The sequence below is a fragment of the Nipponia nippon genome, unplaced genomic scaffold (assembly GCF_047370975.1).
Source record: "Nipponia nippon isolate SJK-2023a ecotype South Korea unplaced genomic scaffold, ASM4737097v1 scaffold_9, whole genome shotgun sequence".
In the NCBI taxonomy this organism is placed as follows: domain Eukaryota; kingdom Metazoa; phylum Chordata; class Aves; order Pelecaniformes; family Threskiornithidae; genus Nipponia; species Nipponia nippon.
In genome coordinates, this window is record NW_028262413.1 from 25,493,080 (window position 1) to 25,504,710 (window position 11,631).

The following is an 11,631-nucleotide window of genomic DNA, read 5'->3' on the forward strand; positions in this document are numbered from 1 at the left end:
TTTACTGCCATCAGCCTCTGCACTAAGCCTAGAGGTTAGCTCCCCTCCCAGCTCTGCAGCAGTATTCTGAAGACCCTTGTCTTCTTGTGTCCATGTTGTCTTGTGCAGCAGCTGTTTGCAAAACACTCCAACAGCTGGACAAGACACCTTCATATGTACCACAGGACGCACAATGTACAAAAACAAGGCCAAGAAAGGCTTTTGATCTGGACATAATTGCACTGAGTGCTATTAGGAGGACTTTTCACAGTTCACAAGTTAGTTGTGATTTTCAAGAAATGCGTGAGTCACTGCAACAGAAGGAAGTAATCAAATCTCCTCCCCCTGAGAGGGCAGTTCCAGGTTGTTTGGAGGTTTCAACTGCAGCAAAACTGTATCGGCTCAGGTGTAAGTGTATTTGAAGCCAGCTTCAGGATCAAACAGATGTGCCTCACAGCCTTCTGGGTCTAAAAGGTATGTGAACTTTAGCTTTCTTGGGTTTAGATTCCATACCTTTTTATTTTATTGAAATCGTTGTTTTAACCTTGTGATTTTGGAGTGGGAAACCGAACCATGGATTTCCGTTTTCTAGACTGTTGCTATATAATTAGTGCTAAACCTTAGTGCACCACTTGTGTTGGGTTTCAGCAACTAGCACTTTTGAGAGCTGACAATATGCTTACCCAGACCAAGGGCCTTAGAGAGAATATTACTCTCCTCTGAAAAGAGCTGTTACTCGGAAAAAAAACCAACAAAACCCAACCCAACAAGACTATCTCAATAAAACGCCTCAAACAAACAAACCCAGGTAACAGGAAGTGCACTTGTTGATTTCATAGCAATAAAAGCAACATTCTGATTACCTTCATTTTGCCTGGGGCTGGATTAGTCAGGTTCCAGCTTTGGGCGATAAAGACCATAGTTGAGCAATACTGGCAAGAAGACGCTTTTGTTTTCCCAGTGAACAAGCCACTGATGATTGCATCAAAATCCTGATAAATCTGAAGTTTCCATCTTCACAGATTCATAGAATCATAGAATGGTTTGGGTGAGAAGGGACTGTAAAAGATCATGTAGTTCCATCCCCCTGCCATGGGCAGGGACATAGATCAGGCTGCTCAAAGCCCCATCCAACCTGAACTTGCTTCCAGTGATGGGGCATCCACAACTTCTCTGGGCAACCTGTTCCAGTGTCTCATCACTCTCATGGTAAAAAATTTGTTCCTTATGTCCAATCTAAATCTACTGTCTTTCAGTTTAAAACCATTGCCGCTTGTCTTGTCACTACAGGCCCTGGTAAAAAATCTTTCTCCATCTTTCTTACAAGCTCCCTTTAAGTATTAAAATGCCGCAGTAAGGTCTCCTCAAGTGCCTTTTCTTCTTCAGTCTGAACAACCCCAACTGTCTCAGCCTTTATTCCTAGAAGTGTTCCAACCCTCTGACCATTTTTGTGGCCCTCCTCTGGACCCCCTCTAATAGGTTGTCATGAATGGGAGAGGGGTGATTTATAACGCTTAAGGAATCACCGACAGAGGTATTAGCCACAGTGGTTTTAATATGACACTGTGACAGTGTGACTTAAGTTCAATGGCAAGGTTCACTCTATTAATTACTGCATGGAAAAATCATAGAAAGGGAAATTGAGATACACTCGAGTTAGTTAGAATGACTTACAGAGGTAATGAAGATGCAGAGAGTAAGGAAGACACTCCCGTTGAGTCACGAGGTTCAGAAAGGGCCCCCTTGCTTTCTAAACTCCTTCCTCAGAGAGGAGTCGAGGTGCAGCTGGATCCAGTCCTAGTCTCAGACTTGGTCAACCGTTTATATCTAACAGATTATATATGCAAAGCTTACGTAATGTTTCATTAGCATCAATTCAGCATGCAATCAAAGTTACCAAGACAAAAGGTTATGCACGATATTGGTTGCTTACCAAAGATCTGTTGTCGGAAAAAGGTCTCTCTGCCTCGAGGAGCAGCCTTGAGAAGAGGGGATCTCCCCGGGGAGGGCAGGGGATCACTGCCATGCAGCCACACTGCCCAGCAGAGAGAGCTCCAAAAAGATGCTCACTTAGGCTGTCATATTTATAGGATAAAGTGGTTGGCGTGTAGTCAGACTACGAAAGATGATAGAAAAGGTATGCAGGAGACTCCTTGTACCCACAACTTGCTTTGTCCCTTGATAAAGGAGTCACTCTGTTCCTCTGTGGGTTTTCAGAAAACAGATTGAAACTAGAGCAATTCACAGCCCATCTACAGCTCAGGCCTTTATCTCTTTCAGAGCCTGCACCAAGCCACCACCAGTCTGTTCAAGGGCTCGAGCACACCCGTCGCACAGGTCTGTGTCTTTCTTGTGCTGGGGACCCCAGAACTGTATGCAGTACTCCAGGTGGAGTCTCACAAGAGCAGAGAGAATTGTCACGTCCCACCTGCGGGAAGAGGGGGAGTGACTAAGATTTGCAAGTCCTCTCGGTCTGGATTAAGGTGGGCCAACACTCAAGGTTCGTACGCAAACACCAGCTTTAATAGAAAGTTTCTATAGAGATAAATATTGAGTACAAATATTTGATACCCACCAGCCCTCTCACGATTGTATCTACCCCAGCTATGCGGCTAAGCTATGCGGCTTTATGGAAAATTGAGGTAGACCATGCAGTACTTGTCTACAATTTAACAACTTTAACAACTTAATAACCTCAGGAGAAGTGAAAGAGAGAGAGGGAGAGAGGAAGAAGGAAGAAGAGGAGAATTACCAGTCCTGGATCCAGTGTTCGACCTGCCAACGGTGGTATTCGGTGGAGAGAGCCCCCAAGAAAGAGCGAGAGTCCCTATTTATAGATTTCAGGCTCTGGACTTCTGGAACCTTCTCTCATCCCAGTTCCAGGAGTGGTAGAGATACCAGTTGAATTAAGATGTGCAACCAGTCAAACCAAGAGGAGTGATACCAGGACCCTCCCCCAGGCAGTACGTGTGGAGGGGAATAAGAGCTTCAGAGACCATGGGGGATGGGGCTCAGGCAAGGCAGTCCTGTCTCCACAGGACTCCCTCCCTCACCCTCACTCCAGGTACTGTCCTGTCCTGGGTCCTAGCAACCATTGCTCTGCATTGTGGTTTTAGCACCACTGCTGTTTGAGATATCTCGTTGTTTTGCACTAGCAGTTGTCTACAGCAATCACCTCCCTTGCCCTGCTGGCCATGCTTCTATTTATGCAGCCCAGCATACAATTGGCTTTCTTGGCTACAAGTGCACGTTGCCGGCTCACGCCCAATTTTTCACCCACCAGTATCCCCAAGTCCTTTTCCACTGGTCTGCTCCAAATCCCTTCATCCCCCAGTCTGTATAGATACTGAGGATTCCCCTGACCCAGGCACAGGACCTTGCAATTAGTCTTGTGGAACTTGTTCACATCGGCATGCTTCTCAAGACTGTCAAGGTCCCCCTGGATGGCACCCCATCACATGGTGTTATCTGCAAACTGCACCACTCAGCTTGGTGTTATCTGCAAACTTTCTGAGAGTGCACTCAGTCATGCTATGTTAATGATTAAATAGTATTGGTCCCAGTACGGACCCTTGAGGGACACCACTCATTAGAGGTTTCTGCTTGGACATTGATCCATTGACTGTAACTCTTTGGATGCAGCCATCCAGCCAGTCCATACATCAAACCCGTATCTCTCCAATTTATTGGCCAGAATGTTGTGAGGGACCATATCTTTGCCCAAACCTTCAAAATTTCCACTGTAAAGATGTGGATTAGGCTAACTCAACATACTGTAAGCAGAGATTAAAAATAGGAAATTCAGAGGCAAAACTTCAGAAGGAATGTCAACAAAGCTCTGCTTCCTCCTTCCCTTCTGTGCCACACCTTGCGATCATGCCACTGTTTGGAGAGAGCCAGAACAAGGATGGGTGGTAAAGGATGTGGGAAAAAAAGTCATGTGCTTTGGAAAATTCTGCAAAACTACTTCTCTTACCCACACGAGATAAAGGTGTGCCTCTGAAGAAACATGCCAATCTGATGTCATGTCTATTTTGATATAGAATTGACATGATTGGGGTGGCTGCCTGCAAACAGGTAAAACCGCAGCACTCTAGGACAAAGGCTCATAGCTGAGATAACTAGGATGCACTGCAGTTCCGTGTTTATGACCTAAGGATCACTGGGGATGGTCATGGCCCCTGGTGTGCAGGGGAGTAAAGCAAATGAAGAGAAAACCTGCCTGCCCTTGTCTTTCCAGCACAGATGATGAGGAACTTGTGTGCAGGCATTTTTAGATAACTGCTAGAGAGATGAGATGAAGAAGGTGTCAGGGAGTGGAGCCAAGGCTGTGGAAGAATACCAGTGGAATCATTGCTCTGGAATAGCTGAGGACAGCTTTAGAGGAAAGGGAATACTACAGATTGGTATTGGCCCATGATGCCTTTCAACAGGGTCCAGTGGCAGCCACTGATAACCCCATGGCATGCTTCAGCATAGCCCAAGAGAAATGAGTTCCCTGCTATCCCTTGTGTTGGATATTGTTTTGCAGGTAGTTAAGGCAAACATTCAATGAGGGCCAGTGCCAGAGAAGCCCTGGGCTGGGTGTTTACACTGACCTGCTCAGGTATGGACTTTCCTCATTTCTTCTGCTCTCTCAAGCCTTCTCCAAAATGCCAAACAGCATCAGCAGGCAGAAGTCTGTGAAGCCAGGACTGCTGAAGGTGCATAAGCCATGGGTCGTGCTGCTGGCTGTAGCTGCAGTCTCATTTGTCTGCATGTGGTTTCTGGTGTTGAATGACAGGTGAGTGAGGGACAGGGTGGAGGAACGATGTTCTGTCAGTCCTGGAAAGGATGTGGGAACACAGAGGTTCACTCCAGGAGGCCTCCAGGGGAGGAATTAATAGAGTAGGAGTGGACATAGTGTAGGGAATGGGTGCAATGAGTGGATATCTCAGCGTGGATGTAGTTGCAGGCAGGGCCATGAGATGGCCAAGGGCAGACACTGGGGGTATGGGATTGCTGGGATGGAGCGATGGAGGAAAGCTGTGTGAGGACATGGTATTCTGGCTCAGTTTAAGCATTTGGGTTTTTTTCGCAGACCTGACATCAAGGTTCCAGAAGCAGAAGCATGTCAAGGACTGTTAAGCAACATAACACAACCTCAGAAGTGAGTCATGGCCAAAAGTATGCTGGGCTGTGGCAGACAGGCAGCTGGCTAAACTGGGTCACCTGGTGATGAGGAATGCAACTAAGAGTAATTTCTTTGCAGTAAGTCTTTGTGAGAGCATTCAAGTTGCTTACAAGCTCTTTCTTCCCTAGGGTGAATGAGCTCTGGAGCCTGAGACACATTAAATTAATGCAGAGCTGCCGCTGGAAGTTCAATGCTACTGCCTTGGCCCAGTACAGGTGATGCCTACCAGTCACAGGGAAAAGCTACTCAGTTCACCAAAAGCTACTCAGTTCCAATAAAATTGCAGCCAAAGTGGTTTATTAGTTTATCAACGGCACATGCTTAACACACAATGGATGAACTAGACAGTCAGGATCAAATATCAGTAACAAAGCAGATAAACCAAAATGTTAGACAATTACAGAATGTCAATATACAAGTACAAATTTCTAAACACCCTTCTATAAATAAGCCCAAGAAGTTCTAATCACACACAGCCATACACACTGACACAGTTACATGCATATGCTCCTCCTCACAGGACATGTGTGTGCTCTAGATTTGTGGGAACCCCTTTTGCTCTCTACGACTTGCTGATCTACAAGCCTGTGAAAAAGTACCCCATGAATTCACATATGCATACCGCCCACGCTGTGGGTCCCTGCTTGCTGCACCCAGTACTGACAGCTCGTTGGCTGGATGCAGACTCTGCACAGTGTCTGACAGGGAGCCTGCTCTGCCTGGCCTTGGTAGAGGTTGTGATGGTGGTGGGGCAACTTCTGGCAGGGTCACATCAGGTTTGGACTGCTGCTCTTTCTACTCCATAGTCATTCACCCCTCATGAAAAATGTTCATGTTCCTTTCATGCTTTGTTTCAGGTGACTTCTTCTTTATTCCAAGAGTCTCTTAGTCATCTTCCTCTTTCACATGATGACTTTTGGGTGAATGCCCATCTGGGTTTGTTTATTGGGTTGATCCTCACACACACTGTCTACACTCATAATCAGATCTAAAGACATTTTGTTCTCCAGGTCATATTGTAAGGGTAAGACATGCAGGCACACCCACACCCACCATCCTTGCATAACACCTGTTTGCATTGTCCGGCTGCATCCCATTTGCTGGCCTTTGATCTTGCACGTTGGTGAGCTTAGGAGGAGAGGGGTGAAGGCACGCATGGGTTGTGAGTGAAGCTGAGGCTGAAGCAAGCAGGAAGGGCTGTGAAGTAGTGGCTAGGCTAGAGAGTGAAGAACAGATAGAAAATGTCTGGAAATATGTGTGGATGAGGAAGAAGAAAATTAAGGATATGTGGTGATGGATTAACAGATAGTGCAAGACGAAGGTTATTCTAACTTGACACAATGCTTTCTTTGTGTTCCCTGTGCTTTCCCAAGCTCGCTTTCCCTTTACACTGTGATACTTGCTTACCTAATCCTTTACTTCTACTTCTACTGTAGCACATTGCCTAGCCCTCTTTCCTCATTCCAATCCCTCTCTCCTTTGTTATTCTGTTACAGTCTTCCTTCATCCCATCCTCAGACCTCTGCTCACTGTCTTCCACTCTCTCCCTCTTACAGGGCAGAGCTAGGGCGCTGCTGCAATGCCTCAGCCTGGCTGGCTGTGACACAAGACAACACGCCATTGGGGTCCAAGATTGTCTATGATGGCTATCGCTCGAAGAGCTTGAAAGTCAGCAGTGGCTTGCTGGAGATCCTGCCAGAGGTAGGAGTGCTCTTTGATGGGAAACATGACTCACAGTCTGCATGCTTTTCTCTCGTACACCCTGGAATGTGTCCGGTTGGAGGATCTATGGTAGGTCTTTACTGTAATTGTCTAAGGGTGAGTGAATTTCTACATGTTGTTCTTTATAGAAATCCCCCTTTTGGGACCCTCTCTACAAAACCTGTGCTGTGGTGGGAAATGGAGGAATCCTCAGGAACAGTAGCTGTGGCTCTAAAATTGATAGGCACGAGTTTGTAATCAGGTAATTGCTGCCAGCCTGCCCAGGAGAGATGTAGGAGACCAGCCGGAGGAGGGGGCTTTTATGGGAATAGGGTGAAGGTAGAGAAAATGGAGACAGATAAAATCTTCTGACCAGGATTGAAGGTGAGGAACTGGGGAAATGGTGGGGTATACCTGAACTGGGCAGTGTCACAGAGGGATGGCTAAGCTCTCAGGATATCATGGAGCTTTATTTCTCATAGACTTCATTTGCTTATCACTTCAATCAGGTTTAACCTGCCATCTATGGACTTCCCTGAAGATGTGGGCAGAAAGTCAAGCATTGTCACTGTGAATCCTAGTATCCTTCAGAAACGGTAATAGCTGTGGTAATGAAAATGGAGGAAAGGGCTCCTAACTTTCTTCTCGCCCATATACTCTGTTCTTGAAGACACAATCTCTTTTGCCTCTGCTCTGGGTCCCAGAAAACAGACAGAACTTTGCTACCATGCAAGGCCTGTCCAAAAAAAGCTATTGACATCTATTGCCATGACATGCTCCTCTCTGTGCAGAGGTACATAGGGGAATACTGAAAGTCTTGAAGTTGTTCGGGGCAGAGTTTGTTCAAGACTTGGTTGCTGTTGATTGTTTTAGCTTACCACTAGAGATTAATAGCATTTCCAGTCTTTCCAGTGAGCTGATCCTCTCAAGGGTGATATCAAGACAGGTAGAGAGGCTCAGCTGTATTCTGTACTGCTGCTGTCAGGAGGAGCTCTGATGGGAGCTATTTAATCTCATTCTGATCCTAGCTGCATAAATGCTCTTTATGTTCAGTGAAGAAAATAGGTACTTCTTATCCTACAGCAGACATCTAAAATAAGACAGATCAGACCAGCTGTGCTTGTTTCTCTCCACTGACTACAAAGGACATTTAGACAATTAGCTCAGATGTAGATGTCTGTGTAGTAGATCTCTAAAGTCAGATGACATGAATTCTCTCCCAGCCCTCTGCTCCACCATTATGGGACATCATTCTCCACGAATTGTGAGCTGTGGAGCCACTAAGATTTTAAATTTGAAGATAACTTCCCAGCCTTTTAACCAACTAATCGCTAGCAAACATCCTAGATATTTCCAAGCAGCTCCTCTGGTCTGTGTTAGGTGCACCTGAGAATCTTGAAGTGTGATCACCCACAAGGTGCAGAGAAGGGGACAATGGAGGTGAAGAGTAGGTATTTCACTGCTCTGGGACAGAGTGGTGTGGGAAGGGCAGAAGGGAATGAGAACGGGGTTGGCAGAGGGTGATGGTCCCACATCTCTTGCCTCACAGGTTTCGTGGTCTCAATGGTCGGCGCCTGCCATTTGTGAAGGCAGCAGCTTCCTATGGAAAGACTTGGTTCCTCGTCCCAGCTTTCTCCTACCCTGGCACTAGTGAGGCTTCTTACCGAGCACTCTATGCTTTACAGGACTCTGTCTCCCAGTCACATGTCTTCTTCTTCCACCCTCAGTACCTGAGTGCTCTAAGCAAGTACTGGCATGATCGTGGTTTTCATACCCATCGCCTCTCCTCAGGTTTCATGCTAGTGAATGCTGCTCTAGAGTTGTGCCAGCACATTACACTCTATGGCTTCTGGCCCTTCTCTTTGCATCCTGATGGCCATTCCCTGCCCCATCATTACTATGACAATGTGCTTCCCAACCTCAGGATGCACACCATGCCCAAAGAGTTCACTTACTATGTGGATATGCACTTCCACGGTGTGCTGCAGCTGCATCTGGGGAGGTGCTAAGGGGTCAAGTCAAAGATAAAGCAAAATGTCATCTAAAGAACATGGTTTCTGCTGTTGTTATCCATTCTGGGATCTTCTGATGGGAACACACACACCTAGATGCAAACCTAGAGACTCTGAAGATGAAAAATATGCTTCCTTCTCTTTTCCACACTGTTCTAGTAGAGGGTCACCATTCAGTAAGTAGCATTAGCATCAGATAATTTTTATGTTAATTAATTGGGAGTCACTAATTGTCATCTGTTTGTGCTTAATGCATAATTAAATTGCTAGTAAATAACTTCCTGTCTTGCCAGAAGTATGAATTTATTAACTGCATTTCAGAATTTGAGTGCCCCATCTCAAAAGGTTTTATTTCTCTAACACCACTTGTCAATAAACTATTAAGTGCTTGCCACATTTTGCTTACTCTGTTATTCTCTGTTTGCTTTAATCAGACTCATTTCATTGATTCTTTTATTTAGTTATCATCAGCATTAGGCATAAAGCATTAAGTTCTGCATATTTATCAGAGCTATTCAGTTAATGTTCAATTATGCCTTTTAATATCACAGTTAATCGGCCAGTCCTAACAATATGGTGGGTTGCCAGCTGGGCCAGTGACAAGGTGTGGATCACAGGCTGGAAGGATTGGTTAAATGTGTCAGTGCCCATGCAGAGGTGACTCTTCCCTGAGTGCATGAATGAACACCAAATCCCTCCTACGTTGTGGGTGTCTGCCAGCTGATTTAGGCAGTTGTTATATATTAGTGTATATATATGCTTCTCTATATTTAGGGAGTAGCCAGTATGGAAAGGGGGAAATCATGCCTTATGCAGCTGGTAGCCTTCTGCAAGGAGGTGACTGCCTTGATGGATGAGGGGAGTGAGGTGGATATTGTTTATCATGCCTTTAGAAAGGGTTTCAGCACTGTCTCCCATAACATCTTCACTGATGAATTGATGAAGTACAGGCTAGACCAGTGGACAGTGAAGTGGAGTGTAAACTGGCTGAATGGCCAAGCTTACAATATTGTGATCAGTGGCATGACATCCATCTGCAGGCCAGTCATCAGTCAGCAGTGGTGTGCCTGATACTGAGACCAGTACTATTTAAAATCTTCATGAATGATCTGCATGATCTGCATGATCGGACAGGGTGCAGCCACAGGAAGTCTGCAGATGATACACAGCTGGGAGGACTGGTTGATACACTGGAGGTGTTTTGCTGCTCTTCACGTGGACCTCGACAGGCTGGAGAAATGAGCTGAGAGGAACTTCATGAAATTCAACCACAGGAAACGCAAAAAGTCCTGCACCTGGAGAGGTATGTGTCGTGGTTTAACCCTAGCCAGGAACTAAGCACCACACAGCTGCTCGCTCACACCCCCACCCCAGTGGGATGGGGGAGAGAACTGGAAGGGTGAAAGTCAGAAAACTTGTGGGTTGAGAAGAACAGTTTAATAATTGAAGTAAAATGAAGTAGAATAGTAGTAATAGTAGTAGTAATAATAATAATAATATACAAAGCAAGTGATACATGATACAATTGGCTCACCACCCTCTGACCAATGCCCAGCACATCCCCGAGCACACTGCCCCCCGGAAAACTCTCCCCAGTTTATATACTGAGCATGACGTCATATGGTATGGAATAGCCCTTTGGCCACTCTGTGTCAGCTGTCCTGGCTGTGCCCCCTCCCAGCTTCTTGTACACCAGGCCAAGCATGGGAAGCTGAAAATTCCTTCACTGGTGTAAGAATTACTTAGCAACAACTAAAACATCAGTGTGTTATGAACATTATTCTCATGCTAAATCCAAAACACAGCACTATACCAGCTACTAGGAAGAAAAATCAACGCTATCCCAGCTGAAACCAGAACAGCATGTTTTTTTGAGATGGTAACAATTAATAGCTCAAGGATGCCAGAGAAAATCCACTGGCTTGAAGAGGTATAAAATATTAAGAGAAAAGGATGAAGAAAACAGGAATCTTTCTCTCCACAAGAGCTGGAGGCTGACTTTTCTCCATCTTCGATAGTCTTACTGAGGCAGTGAGCATATCAATGCTTAACCTCATTACTTTTTGCTATCCGGTGAATGCAATAGCCAAGAAATAATTTCTGTGTACACATCAGTTTTCTGTGTCCTGCCTGCAGTATCTCTTGGTGCACAGTGAAAGTCAACCAAAAAAATGACCATGAAAGAAATGGTCATAATGGAACAAACCCAAAGCAGGCGTGATTGTGTCTTGATTCTTATGCCTGAGGGAACGAGTTGTGGGAAAGGTGTTACAGAAACACAGAATCCCATCAGTGGGAAGGGACCTCTGCAAGTCTCTGGTACAACCCTTTGCTTGAAGCAAGAAAATGGATTATTGGTGAAGAGATCATTCAGAATTATCAGTCCCCACCAATATTACTGCATTAAGTTTTGGACCCTCATGGGATTCTCTAAAGAACTGATAACATACATTTTCTATACTGTATTGCATATACACATAGTGCACACATGTATATGTTCTCTTATGAGATTATTGCTGTATCTTACAGCATACTGAAAAGGCCTCTCAGCTAAACAGTCACTGAGAAAAGAGACAGAGTGGGGTCCTGAATCATTCCACTTACACTTGACATCTTTCAAACTCCCAGCTGTGTCTGGTTCCAGACTTCCAGCGTCTCCATTTTATACAGCAGTTTCCAACCCACAATAGTAATGTTAGTACAGTCATTTGAGGGAGTTTTACTTAGTGGCACAGAGTCTCCCTCAGTAGCTCTCCCTGCTGGGCT

General features: G+C 45.4%; 1 protein-coding gene across 2 annotated transcripts; it reads left to right on the top strand.

Annotated features, from left to right (window-relative positions):
• Nucleotides 1–365: 365 nt before the first annotated feature.
• Nucleotides 366–9,153, top strand: LOC148050212 (alpha-2,8-sialyltransferase 8F-like). 2 transcript variants are annotated; one of them, XM_087744024.1, is made up of 9 exons: nucleotides 366–453; nucleotides 2,260–2,479; nucleotides 4,621–4,762; nucleotides 5,060–5,128; nucleotides 5,281–5,367; nucleotides 6,709–6,853; nucleotides 7,003–7,115; nucleotides 7,363–7,449; nucleotides 8,403–9,153. In XM_087744024.1, the coding sequence occupies exons 3-9, from the start codon at nucleotides 4,632–4,634 to the stop codon at nucleotides 8,860–8,862; spliced, it is 1,092 nt and encodes a 363-aa protein (XP_087600150.1). In that variant the 5' UTR covers nucleotides 366–453; nucleotides 2,260–2,479; nucleotides 4,621–4,631; the 3' UTR covers nucleotides 8,863–9,153. The 2 variants fall into 2 exon arrangements, with proteins under 2 accessions (XP_087600150.1, XP_087600151.1); XM_087744025.1 differs by lacking the exons at nucleotides 366–453; nucleotides 2,260–2,479 and having other exon boundaries at nucleotides 4,212–4,762.
• The last annotated feature ends 2,478 nt before the right edge of the window (nucleotides 9,154–11,631 follow it).

Excerpts from the sequence above, each read along its gene's own strand:
- LOC148050212 (XM_087744024.1), top strand. The coding sequence starts at position 4,632 with ATGCCAAACAGCATCAGCAGGCAGAAGTCTGTGAAGCCAGGACTGCTG. Across the intron at positions 6,854-7,002 it reads TGCTGGAGATCCTGCCAGAG|AAATCCCCCTTTTGGGACCC; the intron begins GTAGGAGTGCTC and ends TGTTCTTTATAG. Across the intron at positions 7,116-7,362 it reads AGGCACGAGTTTGTAATCAG|GTTTAACCTGCCATCTATGG; the intron begins GTAATTGCTGCC and ends CACTTCAATCAG.